General features: G+C 47.6%; 1 protein-coding gene across 5 annotated transcripts; it reads left to right on the plus strand.

The window, feature by feature from the left end:
• The first annotated feature begins 10,695 nt into the window (after positions 1-10,695).
• Positions 10,696-23,249, plus strand: LOC133628664 (reticulophagy regulator 3-like). 5 transcript variants are annotated; one of them, XR_009820790.1, is made up of 11 exons: positions 10,696-10,989; positions 12,594-12,700; positions 15,705-15,735; positions 16,904-17,030; positions 17,699-17,783; positions 18,195-18,332; positions 18,766-18,845; positions 19,194-19,326; positions 19,931-20,450; positions 20,558-22,012; positions 22,460-23,249. XR_009820790.1 is itself a non-coding variant. In XM_062017089.1 (9 exons), the coding sequence occupies exons 1-9, from the start codon at positions 10,832-10,834 to the stop codon at positions 20,359-20,361; spliced, it is 1,290 nt and encodes a 429-aa protein (XP_061873073.1). In that variant the 5' UTR covers positions 10,696-10,831; the 3' UTR covers positions 20,362-23,249. The 5 variants fall into 5 exon arrangements, 1 of the variants encoding a protein (XP_061873073.1); XR_009820789.1 differs by having other exon boundaries at positions 20,558-21,738; positions 21,867-23,249; XR_009820788.1 differs by having other exon boundaries at positions 20,558-23,249.
• Positions 23,250-23,682: the final 433 nt, after the last annotated feature.

Raw genomic sequence — 23,682 nt, forward strand, 5'->3', positions numbered from 1 at the left:
CTCCTTTCCCTGGTGCCCCTCTGTGGGAAAGGATTTTGCTGCAGGCAGCTTTAGCCTTGAGGCACAGCTCTTCCCTTGAAGTGCACAGATAAACAGCCTTGAGAAAAGAGACAGACAGCCCTGAGAAAGAAGTGATAAGATGAAGAACTGAGGCACAAAAATAGGATGTGAGCATATCAAAGAAGCAGCAAGAGCGGCATGTGAACAACATAGCTTAGCCAATTATTAAAGAGCAAGTGCTGCATGCACAGCGTGTGAATAAGATAGAGCAGCCAATTAAGCTTTGCGTGATCACGTGTACGTGACTAACAATCATATATATAGAAGTAGAAAGCAAACAATAAACGGCTTCTGCATTGATCATATTGGTCTGATGCATAGTCCATGAATCCCGTCCCGCGAGGTGGTCCCTGCAAGTGGCGCCCGAACAGGACCCCACCAACTTTTTTAAGGTTCATATTGAACTTGCTAAATAATTAAAAAAGAAGAAGAGAGCGGGGGAAAAAAACGGGAAAGTCCAGTCAGTGACAGACCAACAGTCTGGGAGTTGGAGGCAAACAGCCGGGGAGTGACTCAAGAAGAAAAACGCTGTGCAGCTGAACACCCGAAATAAAGGTGAGAGACTGGGAGGGAGGAGTATGAGAACACAATTAAGTAAAGAAGAAGCAGTAGTAAATCTCCTCCAACATATACTCTCTAAGAGAGGACTTAAATATGATGACCCTGCTTTATGCCCATTGTTGCTGTGGAGTTGGGGAAAAGGAATAATAACTGATGCAGCTACAGCATTTGATCTCTGTCATGGTTTGACATGATAGCCTTTTCTGGTAAGGGGGAAGGGGCTGTAAAGATGGCTCCTGTAAGAAGTTGCTCGCAACTCTCCCCAGCTCTGAGCCAGACCCACTTCTGGGGCTAAGCCTATTAGACGCCTCCACGATCACTTTTTTGAGAAGAAGCCAGAAGGGAAGGTTTCTTCCTCCATCTTCTTTCCTTCTTCTGCCCCTTCTTCTTTCTTCTGGCTGGTGGTGGTGCACGGAGTAGGAACGGTGAGAGAAACAACCATACGGACTCCAAGGTCAGTGATGAAAGAGAGGAGGAGGAGGTGTGCTGGAGCAGAGACTCCCCTGCATTCTATGGAGAGAACTGGTGAAGCTGAGATTTATTTTCATTTCTTTAAAGGCCCAGAGCCAGGGGCAGTGATTTTGGCCGGAGGAGGCCGTGTCCCAAAGGAGGGACCCTTTATCACTATGGTCGGAGCAGGCCGTGTCCCAAGGAAGGGACCCCGCAACTGCAGAAACTGCAACCACGGTGAAGAATCCACGCCAGAGGATTCTGTGTCCTGTGTGAGGGACCCTGTATCGGCAGAAGCCACAGCTGTTGGGAACAACCCACACCAGATACGTTCGTTAAGGACTGTGTTCTGGCGGAGGAACCCCGTGTTGGAGCAGGGGAAGAATGCCAGGAGTCATCCTCATCTGAGAGGAGAGAAGCGGCAGAGCCCATCTGTGAGAGACTGACCACATTCCCCATTCCCTGCCCCCCTGAGCCGTTGTGGGGGGGGAGGTAGAGATATCAGGAGCAGTGAGCTGGGCCCCGGGAAGAAAGGAGGGATGGGGGAGGGAGATCTTAAAGTGCTGGTTGTAATTTTCTCATCATCCTACTCCCTTTTTCTGCTTTTATTCAGTTCTGTTTCTTGTAGAATAAACTTTCCTACTTTCCTCTCTAAGTCTGTTTTGCCCAGAACCATAATTGGCAGCGAGCCCTTCCTGCTCTTGTCTCAATCCACAACAATCTTGCTTATCTTTTTACTCCCATTTCGCTGGGTCCTCTGCCATCTTAACGAGGGTGGGGGTGAATGGGGGCACCGAGCGAGAGACTGTCGTGGTGGTGCTGTGCTAGCTGGGCCAAACCACGACAATCTCACCAGCTGGGAAAAACTTGGCAGTGCTCTGTGGGAAGAGGTGAGCCTAGGATCACGGGAGGCACAGTGCTTTGCTACCACTTGGGGATTAATCAAAGAGACTCTACAAGAGTTAGAGACTGAACGCAAAGCTGCCGCTGATGCCTTTGCAGCTATAACTTCTGGAGAGAAAAAGGGGAGTGCATTAATGTTTGAGGAGGTTCGCATACCAGGACCAGCAGCCCACGTCGTTGCTGCCGCTCCCTCCACATTATCGGCGCCACCGTTCTCTTCGCCGCCGGGAGAAACGGAGCGGTCTCCTCCTCCTCCGATCGCACTAAAATCTCCCTCTGATCCCAAAGTTCCACCCAGATGAGAACAAACTTGCCAAGAATAATGACTCTAATAAATCGATCTTGCCACATACTATTGACAATACAAGTGGGGCGTCAGCTGCTCCAGATTCTGAATTGCAGTCACCTACTTATTGCCCCTTAACGCCACCAAAAACATCAGCAACGGTGCGGGTATCAGGGTCGCCAACCCGGGAGCCGAGAGCGCGCGCCGTTTCCCCTCCGCGAGACACCTCCCCACCACCCCATTCCCGCCCCGTCCCGTTTCGCCGCCGTTTCAGAGGAAACCGCCGCAAAAGAGCGGACAATGCACTTTACTAATGCAACAGCGCCACCTAGAGCCTTAAACACTGACGTGCCTTTACCACTTTGCTCCACCGACTCCGGTTGCAGCCTGCCCTAAGGGAGCTCTGGAGGGATGGGTGGAAGAAGTGAATAAGAAATTGCAACAATCACAGGAGAATATTGAAAAATGGAGATTAGAAGCTGCTCCAGCAGCTCCAGCTCCTACGAGACCTTCAACAGCACCGCTACAACAGGAACCAGTTTTGCCTTAACCAGGACAAAAATGGAGAGGGATTGTTAAAGATGCTTTAATAGAAGGGGTTATGTTACCTGAGGCATTTCCTGTGATTATGGGGAATCAGAATCAACCAAATCAATGGGTAAATCTGGACTGGAAATTGTTAAAAGAGTTTAAGCAAGCGGTTACTCAATATGGTTTAAATTCTTCTTATACTCAAGGATTTTTGCAACACATATTCCTGGGTATGTTGTTAACTCCATCAGATACTTAATCATATAGTACAGTTATTGCTGTCGCCAGATCAAAGACTTCATTTTCTTAATGACTGGGAACGTCTTTGTCATGAAGCTGCCGTGGAAAATTTAAATCAGGGGCAAAATGATTCATTATTCGGTATAACACATGAAATGATGTTGGGAAGAGGTCCTTTTACAAATGAACAAGTACAGGCTAGGCTTGTTGTTCAGGCTTTGCAGCTGTCTCTAGCTGTCAATAGCTTTATGAGCATTGAAAAGTGTGCCAGATCTAGGGAAGATGGTTCCACCCTATAGCGCCATCTGTCAACAAGATAAGTAGTCGTATGAGTCTTTTTTAAACAGGCTTATAGAAGCCTTGGAAAAACATCCAGACACAGATAATGAGGTGAAACAGAAACTTTTAGTATCACTGGCACTGGAGAATGCAAATTCACACTGCAAACGTATTATTTATACATTGCCTAAATCTGCTATGCTTGCTGAGTTGTTAGAAGCCTGCTCACGGGTAGGGTCTAATGAGGAACAAGCAGAGCTTTTAGCCAATGCTTTTGCTGCAGCAGTAAAGCCTTTAGTACAGCAAGGGTGTGAAGGTAAAGGATTAAAGTGTTTTAAATGTGGAGAAATTGGTCACACCAAAGCTCAGTGTAAAAAGAAAGCAAAAGTTTCAAACTCAGCAGAAACAAGAAATACTGGCTTTGCAAGAAATTGTGATCATTGTGGAAAGTTTGGTCACAGGGTAGGAGATTGTCGTTTGAGATTTCACAGAGACGGCAGGGTGCTGGGAAACTCAATTTATTCCATCTGAAATGAGAGGCCTGTTAGGGTATGGTTTATGTGCTTTGCTACTTGGTCAGTCATCAACATCGCAACAAGATATATTTGTATTGCCTGGGGTAATTGATGCAGTCTTTGAAGGAGTCATTGGTATAATGGTGCAGACCCTATGTCCACCTGTGTCAATTAAAAAAGGGTCTAAAATTGCTCAGCTCATACCATTTAAATCTATGGTGCCAAATAAAGGAGAGAAACATAGAGGAAATGGAGGTTTTGGATCCATGGGTGATCCTCAGATCCTGTTTGCAATGGATATTCGTAAATCAAAGCTTGAAGATCTGGTATTACTAACTGGTCCAGATCAACAGCAGTTAAAGATACAAATGATTTTGGACACTGGGGCAGATGTTACTATTGTACCAAAGTCTCTTTGGCCTGTGACATGGCCCTTGGACAATAAGGGTGGAGGAACTTTTGGAGTTGGAGGCATCCAATCAATTCAAATCAGTAAATCAGTTATTAGCTTCACAATGTCACATGGTTCAATTGCTCAGACACGACCATATGTATTAAATGTTAACATTGCCTTAGTTGGCCGGGATATATTGAGCCAGCTAGGAATGAGACTGACTAACTAGCATTTTTAGTTGTGGCCATTGGGGTACAGCCAATCCTTAAACTTCAATGGGAAACTGATACTCCTGTTTGGATTGATCAGTGGTCGCTAACATCTGAAAAGTTGTCCACAATTCACAGTTTAGTAGAAGAGCAAGTAGAGAAGGGACATATTGTTCCATCTACAAGTCCTTGGAATACGCCTATTTTTACTATTCTTAAGAAAAGTGGGAAATGGCGTTTTCCTTCATAATTTCTGTAATGAAAGACATGGGAGCCTTACAACTAGGGTTACCCTCACCAGTTATGCTACCCGAATGTTGCGACTTATTGATAATTGATTTAAAGGATTGCTTTTTTACCATTCCTTTGCATCCTGATGATTGTGAAAAATTTGCCTTTACAGTGCCATGTGTGAACAAGCAGGAGCCAGCAAGACATTATCACTGGGTACTGCTTCCCCAAGGGATGAAAAACTCATCAATCATTTGCCAAATAGATGTGGCTTGGGCGTTGGCACCCATCAGGCAGAAACATTCTGGTTGGATAATTTACCACTATATGGATGATATCCTTATAGCGGCCCAAAATTTAGATGTGAATGTTGTTTTACCTTATTTACAGTCTGAGTTAAAAAAAAAAAAATCTGGATTGCAGATTTCTCCTGAGAAAATTCAAAAACAAGCACCATGGTCCTACCTTGGTTGGGTGATTACTGGTGCTCAAATTCGGCCACCAAAAATTCAGATCAAAACAGATATCAAAAACCTAGCAGATATCAAAAATCTGATGGGAGACATACAGTGCGTACATTCTCTGTGCGGAATTACTAATGAGGATTTAGAGTCACTTATGCCTCTACTGGGAAGCAGTAATTATGCAGATGATTCTCGAGCTTTGTCTCAGAAGCAACAGCTAGCAGTACAATCTATTGCAAACAAGATATCTAGTACCACTGCAAGTCATTTTAAATCACGTCCCTATAGAGCTCAATGGGGGAAATGGAAAGTACCCCAATGCCCTTATAGCTCAGTGGGTGGAAAGTGAACCTCAACCATGGAAAATTTTGGAATGGGTATTTTAGCTTCTCGATTGTCAAAAACAGTTTTCACTAGATTGGAGGCGTTTGGCCTTCTGATAATGAAAGGCCATATCAGGTTTTTCTACTTGGTCAAATGTTCCAATTAACATTGTATCTGTATCCAATTAACATTGTATTTGTATGTTGTAGGAATTGTGCAGCGCTTGGAGAGAGCTATACTAAAAAAAGTCAGCAATAAGGTTTTGTGGCAACTTTTACAACACTTGTTATCGTTACTTAATAACAGACAACATGTTTATTTTATAATGCATGTCAGAAGTCATTCAGGACTACCTGGAGGTTTAATGCTCATAAATGATCAAGCTGACAGGTTGGTAGCTCCAGCCTGGTCAGGTCATCCAGTAGATTGTTGTACTCAAGCCTGACAAGCTCATTCCTTTTTTCACCAAAATGCTAAAATGCTACACAAACAGTTTCAAATATCTCTTAATGATGCCATTGGTATTGTACAGTCCTGTCCTGACTGCCAGTGTCATGGTTTGACATGACAGCCTTTTCTGGTAAGGGGGAAGGGGCTGTAAAGATGGCTCCTGTAAGAAGTTGCTCGCAACTCTCCCCAGCTCTGAGCCAGACCCACTTCTGGGGCTGAGCCAATTAGACGCCTCCACGATCACTTTTTAAGAAGAAGCCAGAAGGGGAGGTTTCTTCCTCCACCTTCTTCCTTCTTCTGCCCCTTCTTTTCCTTCTGGCTGGTGGTAGTGCAAGGAGTAGGAACAGTGAGAGAAACAACCATGCGGACTCCAAGGTCAGTGATGAAAGAGAGGAGGAGGTGTGCTGGAGCAGAGACTCCCCTGCATTCTATGGAGAGAACTGGTGAAGCTGAGATTTATTTTCATTTCTTTAAAGACCCTGCATCAGCAGTAGAGACTCATTTTGCTAAAGCTGGCCCCAGACCAGGGACAGCGATTCACTTCATTAAAGGCCCCGAGCCAGGGACAGTGACTATGGCTGAAGGAGGTCGTGTCCCGAGGAAGGGACCCAATATCCACAGCTGTAACTGTGGGGAGGAACCCACAACAAAGCAGCTCATTAAACTTATGCCCAGAAGAGGCCTTGTCCCAAGAGAGGGACCCTGTAACTGCAGAAACTGCAACTGTGGGGAAGAATCCATGCCAGAGATATTCACTAAGGACTGCATCCTGTGTGAGGGACCCTGTATCGGCAGAAACCGCAGCTGCTGGGAACAACCCACATCAGACAAATTCATTAAGGACTGTGTCCTGGGAGAGGAATCCCGTGTTGGAGCAGGGGAAGAATGCCAGAAGCCGTCCTCATCTGAGAAGACAGAAGTGGCAGAGCCCATCTGTGAGAGACTGACCACATCCCCCATTCCCTATCCCCCTGAGCCGTTGAGGGGGGAGGAGGTAGAGATATCGGGAGCAGTGAGCTGGGCCCGGGAAGAAAGGAGGGATGGGGGAGGGAGATCTTAAAGTGATGGTTGTAATTTTCTCATCATCCTACTCCCTTTTTGCTTTTATTCCATTCTGTTTCTTGTAGGCAGTAGAATAAACTTTCCTACTTTCCTCTCTAAGTCGAGTACTGGAGTCTGTTTTGCCCAGAATCATAATTGGCAGCGAGCCCTCCCTGCCCTTGTCTTAATCCACAACAACCTTGCTTATCTTTTTACTCCCATTTCGTTGAGTCCTCCGCCATCCTAACAAGGGTGGGGGTGAATGGGGGCACCAAGCGAGAGACTGTCGTGGTGCTGCTGTGCTAGCTGGGCCAGATCACGACAGCCAGAAAGCAGGAACAGGCATTGGTGTTGGAATCAACCCTCGAGTTCTTGGACCACTGCAATTATGGCAGATGTTACTCACATTAATGAATTTGGTCAACTGAAATATGTGCATGTTACTATTGATACTTTTTCTTCTATGATATGGATTACAGCCCTGACAGGTGAATCTGCTAAACATGTGATTAAACATTTGAGAGGTTGTTTTGCAGCAATGGGAGTACCTCAATAAATAAAGACAGATAATGGCCCTGGATATGTCAGTCAGTAACTTCATCGTTTCTTACAACTCTGGGGAATTCGACATACAACAGGTATTCCACATTCTCCAACAGGTCAGGCCATCGTTGAGAGGAGTCATCACACAATTAAACAGATGCTTGAAAAACAAAAAAGGGAGAAACGGGACTATCTCCTCATGACAGACTACAGAAGGTGATTTATGTACTGAATTTTTTGCGATTGGCAGGAACCAGGGATGAACCGCCTTCGGTAGTACATGGACAAGCGTTGAGGCGAAGAAGGAAACGAAAGGAAAAATGGTTTGTGTTTGGACTAATTGGTGAAGGAATTTTTGATCAGGAGTAAAAATGAGTTATGTCATACTAGTGATAATGATTGGGGTAAATGGTTTTAGGCAATTTCAACAGCCTAAGCAAAACATATGGGTTACACTTGCCAACGCAACCAATCATTCCACAATTACCAAGGATGATCATAGAGCCACGGAAAACAGAATTATTTGGATCTATAAAAATGGATTTTTGTGTTATGTTTAACTTTAGTTTAGGAAGTGATAGCAACTAGCTTATTTGCTCCAAATGTGGGAGTAGCCGCTTCATTAACTCAATTGCGCAAATTAGGATACTGGCTTAGCAAACAAGGCAATCAAACCTCAATGACTTTAGATGACTTGCTTAGATATGTAGACAGTATCAGACACACAACTTTGTAGAATAGAGTTACTATTGATTTTTTGCTGTTAGCTCATGGTCATGGATGTGAAGATTTTGAGGGAATGTGCTGCTTGAACCTATCAGACCACTCTGAATCTATACACAAAAGCATTCAAGTATTAAAAGAACAAACCAGAAAATTAAAGGTAAATACTAGATTTTTTGGATTAGATGAACTGCTTAACGGATGGGGATTTTTTGGATGGGTGTTATTGTTAATCAAGATGGGTTTGTTAATCTTGGCAGTTATCTGTGTTTTTACTGTTTGCTCTCTTTCCTGCAAAGGGCTCTGCAGAAGATGGTCAATGTGGCTTTTAAAAACAAAAAAGGGGGTAATTGTGGGAAAGGATTTTTGCTGCAGGCAGCTTTAGCCTTGAAGCACAGCTCTCCCCTTGAAGTGCACAGATAAACAGCCTTGAGAAAAGAGACAGACAGCCCTGAGAAAGAAGTGATAAGATGAAGAACTGAGGCACAAAAATAGGATGTGAGCATATCAAAGAAGCAGCAAGAGCAGCACGAGGAGAATGTAGCTTAACCAATTATTAAAGAGCAAGTGCTGCATGCACAGCATGTGAATGAGATAGAACAGTTTTGCGTGATTGCATGTACGTGACTAACAATCATATATATAGAGGTAGAAAGCGAACAATAAACGGCTTCTGCATTGATCATATTGGTCTGATGCATAGTCTATGAATCCTGTCCCGTGAGGTGGTCCCTGCACCCCTCTCTGTGTGTTCTCTGCTCGGCACCCAGAAGCAAGTTGAAGAAGTCTATATACACTAAAGGAAGTAAGGAAGTCTGTTCAACCTTATCAAACAGTAGCCTGGCTCTGAAAACACCAAACAGGGCAACCAAATCCAATTCCCCTGGTTTACTTACTTCCAAACTGTTGCTCCCATCAGCCTCTCTATTATGTCAAAAATATCTTTGTGGATTTTTTCTCCCTGTGAGAGAGACCAAACCAACATTTGTTCCTTTACCATGGAAAATGGAGAAAAGCTCCTCAAGCCTACTGTGAAGCCAAGTCAGATGGGCAATGTGACCCTGTGCACAGGGTGCCACGAAGTGTCAGGTGCAAGTCTCTGCTGAATGCTGAGATGTTCTTCAGAAATTGTGTACTGAGCATGACACAAGAAAGCCACAACATGATAAAAGAAAAAGCCACAATAAAGCCTCACTTAACAAGCTGTGTTAGAACCCAGGAGCACTGGAGCTATTACTTGTGAGAAGCCACTGGCCCAGTTGTTATCAGCTCCCCCTCCATGCTCAGACAGGTAGATGTTCTCTGGGTTGTAGAGTGTCCTGGTTTGAGCCAGGATACAGTTAATTCCCGTGAGGAACCAGGAAAGGGCACAGCCTGAACAGCTGACCCAGGCTGACCAGCAGGTATTCCATACCATCCTAACCATCATGCCCAGGGTACAGGTGGGGGCTGGCCGGAATAAGCTCTTCCGGGGGGGCGGACTCTCAGTCACTGGTCCGGAGGGGTCGCTCACGTCGGGTCCCGGGTGGTGAGCAACTGTATCACTCACCAGTTTTCTTTGTAATATCCCCTTGTCTTTGTTATAGTTGTTACTCTTCAATTTCCCCAGTAAACTGTTCTTATTTCAACTTACGCGGGCTCTTTTACTTTTTTTTTTTTCTCCCTCTCCGATCCCCTCTGCATTCCGTCGAGAGGGGGAGGGGGAGGAGTCGCGGTTTTCTTCCCCTTTGCTCCGGCTGGGCAAAACCACGACATAGAGGTTGGCATAAGGAGAGTTCAGGATGGAGTGGATGACTTGGGGCTCCAGGTTCAGCAGAACAGCCCATGGGATGTAGTGCTTATCATCTGCCTTCAACAGAGAGCAGGAGGATGGTGATGCAGCTGCGGCTCAGCGCTGCTTCTTACTACAACAGGAACTGCCAGTGAATGTGCTATAAGTGTGGTACAGCTGGCATCTGATTGAGAAGAGGAGGGTCTGTCTGTACTGAAGCATCTTTGTGTGCCCCAGAGTATCCTGGGCAGGCGGGGCGGGGGAGGGTGCGACTCTGCCCTGATGAGTCCTGCACTGGCAGCAGTTGTGTAAGGTAGTATCTACGGTAGCCTCAGCCTCACATGTCTGCCTCCACAGGGGCTGACAACCCTCTCAGGGGGAAAGTTCTTCCTTGGCTCCATCTAAACCTTCCCCTGGGGCAACTTGAGCCCATTTCCTCTTGTCCTGTCACTTGTTACTTGGGAGAAGAGACCAACCCCCACCTCACTACAGCCTCCTGTCAGAGAGTTGCAGAGAGTGCTCATGTCTCCCCTCAGCTTCCTCTTCTACAGACTGAACACCCCTAGCTCCCTCAGCTACTCCCCATCACACTTGTGCTCCAGGCCCCTCCACTGCACTCCGTTCCTCCACCCGCCGTCCCGACACGTCTCCATCCCGGCGCCAACGGTACTGCGCCTGCGCGTGGTGCACTTCCAGGAGAGTACCGCCCCCCCTCGCGGCACCCCGGTAATGCGCATGTGCTTTGGTACATAGGTGGTGGTTGTGCTTGTGGTGCTGCTTGCTGCTTCTAGCGGTGAGAGTTGCCATGTCGGTGGCGGCTGTGTGTACGCACGAATGTTGATACCTTGAGGGAGTTATGGCAGTGGTGGCATGGTCCGACGATGCGCTGAGCGCGGCGCTGCGCGGCCGCTTGAGGCCCTACGAGCCGTTGCTGAGCGCCGTGCAGGCCGCGCTGGTGTGGGAGCGGCCGGGCCGCAGCGCGCTGTGGTGGGCGGTGGCACACGGCCTCTTCTGGTGAGAGGGGGGAAGCCGACGGGGCTGGCGGGGAGGTGGGCAGGGGTACAGGCTGTTTCGGGGGGTTTGGGTTGCTCCCCTGCGGAACAGTGCCGGTGCCACTGAGGCCCCTTAGTGAGGCGGAGAGGCTGCGAGTGCAGGCAGCCCTGAGTCGGCTCACCCTCCTCCGCTGCTCGGTAGCACGAAAGCCGCCAGAACGCCTCGAACTGCGGGAAGTTTGGTTTTCCGCCGCGCTGCCTTGACGGGTTTTCCTCCCGTGGCAGTGGGTCTCGCGTGGGCGCAGGCGGCAAAAGAGGGTCGTAGCGGATGGCACCTTCCGAAGTGACGTGATCACTCTGCAACTCCCTGTCAGGAGGTTGCGGCGAGGTGGGGATTGGTAATGAGTAAGTTGCCCTAGGGGAAGGTTTAGATTGGAGCTGAGGAAGAACTTTTTCCTCGAGAGGGTTGTCAGCCCCTGTCCCAGGCTGCCCAGGGAGGTGGGGGAGTCCCCATCCCTGGAGCTATTGCAAAGCCGTGGAGCTGAGGTGCTGAGGGTCATGGGTTAGTAGTGGACTGGGCAGTGTGAAGGCAGGGGGTGGGCTTGAAATTCTTAAAGGTCTTTTCCAACCAAAATGATTATTTGATTTTTTCATGGCTGCCTCCAACCCCTTCTCTGGCTGGGAAGAGTTGGTGGTTGGAAGTGAGATCTGAGCAGTAAAGTGAAGAGCTTGAGTTTGTGACCTGTTTGAGCAGACAAGAAGGAACGTGGAAGTGCTGATGTCTACTTAAGCTCTGTCTCTCCTAGTGTGTTTTCCTTGGTATCTTAAAGCATAGAACTCATCAGCAAACCTCAAAGCACTCTGTGAACAGCAGACGAAGAATAGCAGATTCTGCTCCAGCACTGTCATTCTGGAAACAGCATGAGTAGATAATGTTGAGGGATCCACATCACAAAAAACTTATCTACACAGGAATGCAGATAAGCAGGCACTTCTTTATTATGCAGCACTGGGAAAACACTAGCTTGGAGGAGCTCAACTAACTTGTTAGTTACCATTCTCAGGGTTTTTAGATTGGTTCCTAACTATCATAAACTTTCCAAAATCACAGTGATTGGTCAAAAAAGATACCAGTCCCTTTGTTTTAGTAATAACTAAGGTAACAGCCAAGGTAACCTAACGAATACATATACCAGGGTCTTGTGGTTAAGGTAACAGCTAAGGTAACCTAACAGGTGTGGTATGTAACTCTTGCAGTTTGATCCTTATGTGATTCAAATGAATACTTAATCAATAGGTGTTTGAGTTATTTGCAAGTGCTTAGCTAATTGATCGAACTATTTCTAGATGATTAACAAGTGCTTGACTACTTATTGTGATGATAAGTTGTTAACTAAAATAATTGTGTATCTGCAACAATAAGGGTCCCTAAAGCAGCCTGACAGGAGCTGCCCTGATAACCAAGCAGTGTGGGCAGGCTGGATCCTGACTGAGCAGCACTTGCTTGCTTTTCTCTGGCTGTAACTGTTAGCGAGTGACTGATTCATTAGGGGTTAGTTTGTGTTACCCCTTTTGTGTGTGTCTCTCATCTGGTTGGTACCAATTTATCTCTTTTTTTCTCTGTAGGTTTTTTGCTCTGACTTCTCTCCGCTTGCTGTTCCTGGTTGCATTTGCCCTCATAGTAATAGTTTGTGTAGATCAGTATAAGAACAAAATCTGGCCTGAAATTGGAGGTAAGTTGCAACATTTGAGTTGATACTGTGAGAAACAAAACAAGCTTTCTCGCGGAAGACTCAGGTCAGACTCTGCAGTGAAGGACTTTTATTAAGCGTTCTTGCAAGAGCGGGTGTCCTAGCTAGTAGGCACACCTGACAGGTACAACATTTCGCTTTTTATTCCCTATCCTGGCCTCCCTCGTTTCCCCATTGATTAGGTACTCCAAGGTTTACAACTTCTTGAGGTGCCTACGATCCCCCCAGGGGATGTCTAGTTTTTTTATATTATCACCCATTCCCCATAGTCCTGAGACTTAAAACTCTAGTTAACATTACAAACAAACAGATAACAGTCTTATGGTCAGTCCACTGATTTACATTACACAGAGGCAGACAGCAGTCAAAATTCCTTGTCCTAACTTCTTTCTAATTCTGCAAAAGCAACATCAATATTTCTCACAATACCAGCAAATCAAGCACTGTTTTTAGCCCCAGAGGTACAGACTCAGCCCTGTCTGGAGGTAAATAGTTAAAATCCTGGAGTCTTTGCTTTGTAAGCCTAGAGGAAGGCGAGAACACTGTAGGCATGTTCTTCCTGGAGATGGAAAATCCCAACCTATATAAACATCAGAAGAACTTTTCATGCTTGTGACACTGGTATTTTTCCTCATAATCTTGGAACATCTGGACATACATGAACTAGGGCAGGTTTTGAAAGCTCCTGTGAATGGCTTTAAAATTGAAAGTTGCCTGGAATGTTGTGGTGCAGAGAGAACATGTTTGAGTGCTTAGTGATCTTAGATCTAAGCACTAAGAGGTTGGCCTCTCAGTTTTGTTAAATTGGCCAGAGGTATTTGCACCAATTCCAGTGATTACCTTCTGAGTGTTCAGTAGAAGAAATTGAAGCACATGTGGAATACTTCTGGATTTCTCCTCAGAATCTGTCATAAACCAGCTTCCTGTTGCAGGATGAAGAAGAGTCCCAGCCTTGCTGTGAAGTAGAGGTTTCTTTGAAAGGAGAGGCATCTTAACTGCTGTTGCTGAAAGCTTAAGACTAAAGTTCATTAAAAAAAGCAATTCTGTCTTTCCTGTGTGATATTAATATACACAACACTACTCAGGTTTTGTGGGCTTTGCATGGACAGGCTGTTTGGGAAACAGTGTCTATGGTTTGCATGCTCCCAAAGGTGGATCCCTCGCTAATTAGCAAGTACAACTCCCAGCTTTCTGCTTCCCCCTTGTGTTCTGTGTAGTTCTTGGGAAGACATTAAAGCTTTCCTCAGTTTCCAGCAACAGCTTGACTCAGGCTCTGTAGCTGAAGTGTTCCTACTTGCTAGGGAGTGTCTGTCCAGTTCTTTCATCACCCTGATTTGCATTTTTTTGTATAATTGCTATATCCTTGGGTCATTTTTCAAATCCCAATCTGGGTGAGTGTTGTGGTTTGGCCCAGCTAGCAAAACACCACCACGAGTCTCTCCCTCAGTGCCACCATCCACCCCCACCCTTGTTAGGATGGTGGAGGCCCCAGCGAAATGGGAGTAAAAAGATAAGCAAGGTTGTTGTGGATTGAGACAAGGGTAGGGAGGGCTCGCTGCCAGTTATGGTTCTGGGCAAAACAGACTCCAGTACTTGACTTAGAGAGGAAAGTTTAATCTACTGCCTACAAGAAACAGAATGGAATAAAAGCAAAAAGGGAGTAGGATGATGAGAAAATTACAACCAACACTTTAAGATCTCCCTACCCCATCCCTCCTTTCTCCCTGGGCCCAGCTCACTGCTCCTGAAATCTCTACCTCCTCCCCCCTCAATGGCTCAGGGGGGCAGGGAATGCGGAATGTGGTCAGTCTCCCACAGATGGGCTCTGCCACTTCTGTCTTCTCAGATGAGGATGACTCCTGGCATTCTTCCCCTGCTCCAACACAGGGTTCCTCCCCCGGGACACAGTCCTTAATGAACTTGTCTGGTGTGGGTTGTTCCCAACAGCTGTGGCTTCTGCCGATACAGGTTCCCTCACAGGGGACGCAGTCCTTGGTGAATATCTCTGGCGTGGATTCTTCCCCACAGTTGCAGTTTCTGCAGATACAGGGTCCCTCTCTTGGGACATGGCCTCTTCTGGGCATAAGTTTAATGAGCTTCTTTGTCATTGATTCCTCCCTACAGTTACAGCTTCTGTGACTATTGGGTCCCTCCCACGGGACATAGTGCCCCTGGCACGGGGCCTTTAACGAAGTGAGTCACTGCCCCTGGCACAGGATCTGTATCAAAATGAGTCTCTGTTGCTGATGCAGGGTCTTTAGCAAAATGCAAACAAATCTCAGCTTCACCAGTTCTCTCCGTAGAATGCAGGGGAGTCTCTGCTCCAGCATACCACTTCCTCTCTTTCCTCACTGACCTTGGAGTCCACTTGGTTGCTTCTCTCTCTCTTCCAACTCCTTGTATTACCACTAGCCAGAAAGGAAGAAAGGACAGAAGGAAGAAGCCTCTTCTGGCTTCTTAAAAAGTGCTCGTGGAGGCATCTAATTGGCTCATCCCCAGAAGTGGGTCTGGCTCAGAGCTGGGGAGAGTTTCGAGCAACTTCTTACAGCAGCAATCTTTACAGCCCCTTCCCCATTACTAGAATTGGCTGTCATGTCGAACAATGACAGTGAGGAAGTATCAAAAGACTTAAAACAGTGCTGCCTCTCAGTAACCAAGCTGTTCCTCCTTCACCATCTGGTGTGTGCAGGGGAAGGGAGGTGAAAGTGGTGGGTTCTGTTAATACCTGTCAATGTAACCAGAGCAGCCTTCTAGACAATGTCCAGAAATGCTGAGGAGCAACAAGGAGACTCCCTTGCTATCTTATGCTGTTATATGTACATGCTCCAAATGTGTTATGGAGTGATGCCTCTCCAGTTTTTAATTACAGTTAATGCCTTTTCCAGGTATTCACAGCTCATTAAAAGCTTTACTTAAATCCTAAGAGCTAAGCATTCTCCTGGCAAATTCCTTACAACTAATGTAGTGTTTGTTCTTAATATTTTAGTGGCGAGACCTGACAATTTAGACAATGAGAGGTAGGAAACTAATTGAATCCTCTGCTGTTTGGGACTTTGCTGAGATACGATGTAATTATTACCTGCATGTGCTTGTTGGTGTTTAGTAGTGGGCTTTTAGTGGTAGGCTTAGCAGTGTGAGAGGTTGGACTTGATCTTAAAAGATCTTTTCCAACCAAAATGATTCTGTGATTCTATGTTGGTTTCTTTGAGCAAGAAAGGAATGGGGCAGAGAGAACTGCTTAGTGGAGGGAGGTTGGAGCCCTGGACTCTGTTTTTAACTTGCCTAAGCTATTATGTTACACTTAATGTTTGCCTTCCTACTGGCCTCCAAAAATGCTTGCCTGAGTGTTGTAAGACTTTCCCTGCCACCTCCCCTGTACCCTTGAGGTAGAGGTGCTGCCTTGAAAGCAATTCCTTTTGTATGAGCCTCCAATAGCAGGAAAACAGAATTTCTTCTGACAGTAATGAAGTCTTCTGAGACTTGACAGGGGCTATTTTAACAGGCTTGTTACAGAAGTTGTAACTGCATAGCTATAATCTGACTGCAGCATTAATAATGGGTTGAGAAATGCTGGGGTGTTGGCTTACTAAAAACACCTTCTTCTCTGGGCACACCTTTCTGCTTGCCTGTGCTGTTGAGCTGCACTGGATTCTCAATTCCTGATGCTCAACTTGAGCTGTTGCCAAATAACAATGTTTTTTAATTTTTTTTCTTTGCAAGAGGTTCAAGTACAAAAGGGATTGCTTTTCCTAACTTTTCAGTGCTTGTGACTTGCAGTTAAGAAGCACTAACAGAACTTGCCAAAGACAATGCTTCCCAAGTCACTCAGTATATTAAGTAAGGTACAAGACTGCTTGTAGCCCTCATGCTGAATTCTTGGGGCTTGCAGTTGACCAAATAAATGCTGAAAAAGCAAAGGGATTAGCTTGATTTGCTTCTGCACTGCCCATTCCCTCCAGTAGCATGGAAAGTAGCCTAAGCTAAAAGACTGAATGGCTGAAATCACTGCTCCTCAGCTGCTGTGGGAGAACTAGGACACTTACAGAAGTGCTGCTTTTGGCTAAGGTGGTGGTTGGAAGAGCTCAGCAGCTGGGGATGAAGAGGAGGCAATGTTGAGAGGAGTGTTTGTAATTAGTGACTACTGATGCAGAGATACATATTCCTGACTTCTTCCCGTTGCTGCAGCTGGGAATACATTCACCCTCAGCTGCTGGGAGTGCTAGAGCTCTGCCACCATTTGGCCGAAGCATGGGTGTCTGGGACCAACTTCTTAAGTAATCTCTTCGTTTTCAAGAGACAAAACCCTGGCAAGGTAAGAATGCACAGACTTCTCAGCAAATAAGTTATGTGGTGTGGAGCTTCTGCTGAGCACAGGCCTGTACAGTGCTGGCTGAATGCCTTCAGACATGGGAGATCACCACAGGAGGTCTCCTACAACAATGTGGTGGTGCAGAGGAATAGAAAACACAAGCAGAATAATCAGGTTGTGGAGGAGGGAGGAGAAAATGAGTGTCAGCATGTTGGCTGTGCTGGGGAAGTGAAAACAAAGCTGCTCATTCTGTAGGCTTTTTAAGTGTCTGTCAAACTCCCTCATTGGATTTCAAGAGTTACAGAAAGTGTGTCAAGCCCTTTTTTTTTTTTCTCCCATTTTCTTCTTTTTGGGGGGGCTTATGCAAAGAGGAACATGTAACACAGTAGTGCTGTCCTTTTCACCTTGAAGAGTTCTGTCTTTAGCCTCTTCCTTGCTTTTAGCTTACCTGCTTTGGGAAATCCCTCATATTCTGAGACAAGAGTCTTTGCTGTGCTGCCTATTGCTCTGCAGACAGATATCTCCTGTGTCTGTGTTAGTCCTGGAGGCTCAGAGGGCTTTGCTGTCCTTAGAATACTGTCTTGATCTAGAATTTGCAGAGAACAAGGTGGTTAAGAACAGAATGAATCCTCTGCTTAAACTTGGAAACACACTGTCTCCCATGTCTTCAGTTTTGCCTTCTAGTGTGTGGAGTCTTTACTTTCCTGTCTGTCCTGGGCTGGTATATACCTGGACTCTTGCTCTCATACTTGCTATGTAAGTAGATTTCTGTGCCGATACAGACTTAAGAGTGAAAAGGGATAGAGATGAGTAGGATATGAATGTCTGAGGGATGGGGCTCTTCTGCTTAAAAGGAAAGCTTGTGTGAATGGCTTTAAAAATTGAAAATAAAACACTCTGCCTGGAATGTGGTGGTTCTTGACCAGGCCTCTAAGGTCTCTGGTCCAGAGAGAACATATTTGAGTGCTTAGTGATCATAGATCTAAGAGGCCTCTCCATTTTGTTAAATTGGCAAAGGTGGTTGCACCAATTCCAACAACCTCCCACAGCCTTCAGTATTTGGCTTATGCATACTCTGTGTGTGATAATGCAACACAAAATGGGCAAGACGTTTGCCAAGCAGCATCCCCCAACAAACTTCTAATCAAGCCTTCCCACTTACCTCAGTGCTCTTCATCCTGCTGTGGCCCCTTGCTGTGTACCACAGAGTGGGGCACTGTGTGTACATGAAGCTAGAGCCAGCTCTGCAGTGGTTGGATTTCAGTGTTCGAGGCTACATGATATCAAAGCAGCAGGAGAAGCAATGTAAGTTCTCTGTGCCCTGTTTCTGACCCTGCCCCCTGGTCTTGGGGTGAGATGGGGCTGCATGTCTTGCACACTCCAGTGCCCTTGGCAAATCCTTGCAGCTGCTTTGGGAAGGAAAGGAAGCAGCGGCTCTGCCTCTGCAGGCAACTCCTGGCGAGCAGTTGGTGTAAGCTCTTCATGGTGCAGAGCTGCTTTATGTTTCAGCTGCCGGAACTGTGTGTTCTTACAGTTGCACCAAAAAAAAAAAGAGGAAGGACTCAGTGCAAGGCAGCTACTAAACATGTTCAGGTGCAGCCCAAGTCAAATGATCACATTGCTGTGCTCTGGAACAAAGAATGTTGTCTTTTGTTACATCCAAGCTTGCCATAAAGCTGGTCCTGTACAGACCTTGTACTAGCAGCAAGAATAAGCTTTGTTTTTTGGTTTGTAACAGTGCGTAGCCAATCCCTGAATCAGGAGGCTGTGGATGATGGGAGTGATAGTGAAGAGGAGCTTGCTGCATTCTGTCCCAAGGTAATGAAATCTCTCAGTAGAAGAGCTCAGCTGAACAGAAGAAACTAGCCATGTTGCATGGACATGTGCAGCCTGTGGTCATACATCCAGCATGCTATAGCTGCATTGTGATGAAGATCAGATGGAGATATTCTCCTTTTACAGAGGTCTTTCTGACTCATGTCCAGAGCTGCTTGTGCCAGCTACAGGCTCCTAGGCTGAGCAGTAAAGTGTGAAATGAGCCTTAGAAACCAGCCTCCCATGAGGACTGGGTTTAACTGGTGGCCACTGGGTCATGTGTTTTGTCTTGAGGCACAGGAATAAACTTTCTAGTGTTTGATGTTTTCAATTTTATTTCCCATTTCAAAGCTGGATGACTCTGTGATTGCCAAGGAACTGACAATCTCTGACTCAGAGGATTCAGGTGCTGAGGTTTCCTACGCTGAAAATGGGATGTTTAACCTTTCGAGGGGCCAGACTCCCCTGACAGAGGGAACTGAAGGTGAGAAAAAATGGGCAGCTTCTGGGAGGTGTGACAGGTGCCAGAGTGGGAGAGTGCATTGCCTGCTGTCCTTGAAGTCTAGTTGTCTGATGTCTGTGTTGCTGGCTGAGATGAGCTGCAACTACCTGTTTGGTTTTCTTTTTCACAACTGCGCTTTCTTCTTAATTCCTGCAGTACTTTAGCAGAGCAATGGCAGCTGCTCTTCAAAGGCAGATCCTGCTGGTTGTAGGGATACAGGTTGCAGCCCAAATGGGGATGGGGGGGGGGCTTTCCTCTGGCAGAAGATGTCTGGTTCAGCACCTGCATTTCAGAGGTGCCAGATTGGCCCAGCCAGGCTGGAGGTGGATCTGAACCCAAGAGCCTGGGGAAAGTCCGAGAACTCTTTACCAGGTCTGAACTGCAGCCCCCTCCTCCTGTTACCAAGCAAAAGCAGCTCCTCGCTAAACCATGACAGAGGTCAGCAGACCTCCTGAATAGCTGTGTGAGGGGGAGATGACAAAGTGTTTGTTCTATGAGATAACAAGAGACTGTTTTGGGGAGGTGATGGCCCAGCTGCAGGGTGTTTGGGGTGTACCTTGTTTTAAGGAACTTTCTTCCCTCCTAGACCTGGATGGTCACAGTGACCCAGAAGAATCTTTAGCCAGGGATCTCCTGGACTTCCCATCCATAAACCCAGAAGCAACTGGCATAGATGACAAAGATAACACCAGCATTTGGATCCCCAGCGTGGCTTTCCGCTCACAAGTGACAGATCTGCACCTTCCTTATGAGCAGGAGGAATCTGGTGCATTGCCATCCATACAGTACCTCACTAACAATGTGGCTGGTGCTGTCACCAGAGGGATGATCCAGTTTGCCCTGTCAGGAGCCTCACAGCCAGGCTCCTTGCACAGTGTCAACCTCCAGAGAGCTGCAAATACTTACCTCAGAACAGCCAGCTTGGATTTGGACAATGATGCAGAAGGGGGTGACTTTGAACTGCTGGATCAGTCTGAGCTGAACCAGCTGGATCCTGCTGGCTCCCGGGGCCAGTAAGCAGCAATCCCATCACTGCCCTCTGGTTATGTCATGGAGGGGAATCCTGGAAGGAAAAGCCTTGCACTCTTATCTAGGTTGTCTCCTGTGTGAGTATGAGTGACATGACAGCCAGCCCTGGCTGGGAACACCATTGTGACTTGTGATTCTGTAGCCTTTCTTGGATTTTGAAATAATCTACTCTGGTAATTCATAGGGAGCAGGTGTTGATGTGAGCTCCACAATCACCTATGCATTGCCCTGCATTGTCTGCCAGGATGCTGCTTGCTCCAAACTCCTTCACCTAAGACAATAAATCTGGTGTCTGCAGCTCTACAGGCCACTGGTCAGACTGACTCATCATCACCAAAGACAACCTTGAAGCTGACTTTATGGGGCTGATGCATAACCAGGTGAAGGGGACTGGTTTCCGCTCAGATTTTAGTGTCTGGTACTTAATGCTCTTCTGTCTGTAAGACAAACCATTCTCCCTCACCTAAGATGTGCACAGAGAATCCAAGTCTTCTCTCCCAGCAATATCCAGTTCCAGTAGAAGCAAACCTCTTGCTCCTTCTTTCGTGGACATGATGGTGTATGGCCATGATGTTTGTACTTGCCTTGCCCAACTCCTCTCATCTACTGATACTATTTTCTAAGAGACCTAATGGCAATAAGACATCTACTGTGATGACTAGAGGCCTGCAATGAACATCTACATCTGGCAGTTGCTCTTGTGTGGCTTTTTCTAAAATAACAGACTAACACTTGGCTGGCAGACTAACACTCCGCCGTTTTTATTTGGTTTGGTTTTTGTTTGGGTTTTTTGTTTGTTTGTGTGTGCACACGCGCCTTCTCCGCGAGGGGCAGGGAACAGGCGTCGTGCCAGAAGCGCATCAGTGACGCCGTGGCGAGCGGAGCGCTGCTGAACGGAGGCGGAGGATGAGCCAAGGCTGTGAGGGCTCCGCGGTGGGTATTAAGTACCAGGCTGCCACCTTCCTGTCATGGCCCTGGATGGCTGTGGTGACCAGCAGACTGACCGGGGCCACCGCCGTCCTGTTGCGGTACTTACGGGAGCAGAGCCAGCTCAGGATGCCTTTGGGAATCTGCAGTGGGAGCACGGGCTGGGCAAGGTGGTGAGTGGGGCAGGGCGGGCGGAGCCCGGTGCAGGTCCCGCAGGCCGTGGTGAAGGCGTTGGAGCAGCTGGCGCAGCAGGGCTGCGTCCGTGAGAAGGTCTACAGGAAGCAGAAGATCTATTTCGCCGACCAGGTGAGCCCCAGCCTCGGGTTCCGCTACAGGAGCAGCTCTTGGCTGCCAGCGACGCAGGTCTAGATGGGGAGGTTGCTACTCTCTCCACCAAGGTGCAGGCACTGCAGCAGAGCTGCTGGCAGATGGAGGGAGGTGAGCATGCCCTGCCTGCCCGGCCATGCCTCTTCCCCCTCCCCCCGTGGCAACTGGAGCGTCTGGGGGCCCTGTGGGCACCACTGTCAGGCTGTTGGTCCCGCTGGTGATTTGTGCTTCCTTTCCAGAGCTGAAGGACCTGAACAATCCCATGACAATCCCCGAGATGGCCAGAGAGATCAAGGAGTTGAAGAAAGATGGTGCGAATTACACAGAGAAACTGGAGAGGATTAAATCTGCCACCAACTGTGTGACTCCAGAAGAAAAAGAGAAGGTGAAGAGCTGCCAGGGGCTGAGCCAGTCACACCAGACCATCCACAGGGTAGCCCAGTCCTACTGATACCAGTACAATGGAGGCAGGGGGCTGTGGGGGACCCAGGCCACTCCACAGAGCCTCTGCATGAGCCTCAGCTGTGTGTACAACGCCACCGACTCTTGTGGCATCTTTAGCAAACAGCCTGAGCTGCCTCTTCCTTACAGACCTTTGGGTAGTCACCTCATGTAATCCATTGTACAGAGCTTCCTGTCCCCATAGGGCCTTTGTGAGCCACTTGGGTTGTTGAATAACCCCCCTGGCTGTGGTTGGGATGGCTGGTGGGTCCTTGGCACCAGGTACTTCCCAGCTTTGGGCTTATGACAGTGTCATGGTTTAGCAAGGAGCAACTTTTCTTTGGTAACAGGGGGATGGGGCTGCAGTGCAGACCCAATAAAGAGTTCTCAGACTTTCTCCAGGCTCTTGGGTTCAGACCCACCTCCGGCCCGGCTGGGCCAATCTGGCGCCTCTGCCAGCACTATTTAAGGATGGGAATTTGAAGTGCTTTGGAGGAGGTGTAAGAGTGGTACAAGATGGAGGCAACCACGTGGACCCCACAGTCAGAGGAGGAAAGAAGGAGGAGCACCAGACCAGAGACCCCTCTGCAACCCATGGTGAGAACGCAGCTGTACCCCTGCAACCCATGGAGGGCCATGGCAGCAGCTTTGTGTGAGTGTGCCCAGATGGGCAAGAGACTGTGTGAGGAGGCGGCCATGGCGCAGGCCGTGCTGGAGAGCCTGCGGGCCGCAGAGCAGACCCACACGAGAGGCAGAGAGAAGCTGCAGCCTTTGGGATGAATGCACGTTGGAGTAGCTGAGTAGCTGGAGTAGCCCGTGCTGAGCAGCTGGTTATGTGAGGTACTCCATGGAGGAGCAGGGAGGACTGGTGTGGAGCCCACCTGCCCTGAGGAGAAACAAACAGCAGAAACCATAGAGTTGACTGAAACTGACTGAAACCCCCATTCCCTGGCCCCCCCCCAGCCGTTCAGTGGGGGAGGAGAAAAACACACTGGGACCAGGGCTCTGAGGCCTGGAAGAGAGGAGGAGTGGGGAAAGGTGTTCTTAAAAGGCTGGTTGTACTTGTCATCTTGTACCACTGTATTGTTTTCTGTTGGTTATGTTTTGGGGGTATGCTTTAGTTGGTGTTGGATTAAATTATTGCCTTTGGCAATTCTCAGGTCTTTGGTACTTGAGGCTAATCATGGTCTTTTGTCCCTTGATGGGCCTAAACCGGGACAGGCACCTTTGTGGGGCAACTGCTACCTGATTGGTGCTCACTGTGTGGTGCTGTTGGTAGGCTGCAGGGAAGAAGCAGCAGTACTGCAAGGAGTGGAGGAGGAGGAAGCAAATGGTGAGAGTCGTACCACTGAGGGGGAGCAGAGGGGGAGTGCTAAGGAGGGGGTGGTGACAGTCCTGCAGTGATACAGGGATGTGGGGTCTTCTGTGCAGCTCAGAGAGAGCAGTCCCTACTCCAGCTGAGCACCTTCCTGCTGCTGCCAGGAGACCTCAGGCAAATGCTGTAGCTGTGGGGCAGAGGGCTGTGCTTGGTGCTACCTCTGGCACCACATGGGTTTAGGGAGGAGTTGGGGCTGCCAAATTCATTACCTGGGACAAGGCCATATGCTGCAGTGT

Source organism: Colius striatus, chromosome W, assembly GCF_028858725.1.
Source record: "Colius striatus isolate bColStr4 chromosome W, bColStr4.1.hap1, whole genome shotgun sequence".
Taxonomy (NCBI): domain Eukaryota; kingdom Metazoa; phylum Chordata; class Aves; order Coliiformes; family Coliidae; genus Colius; species Colius striatus.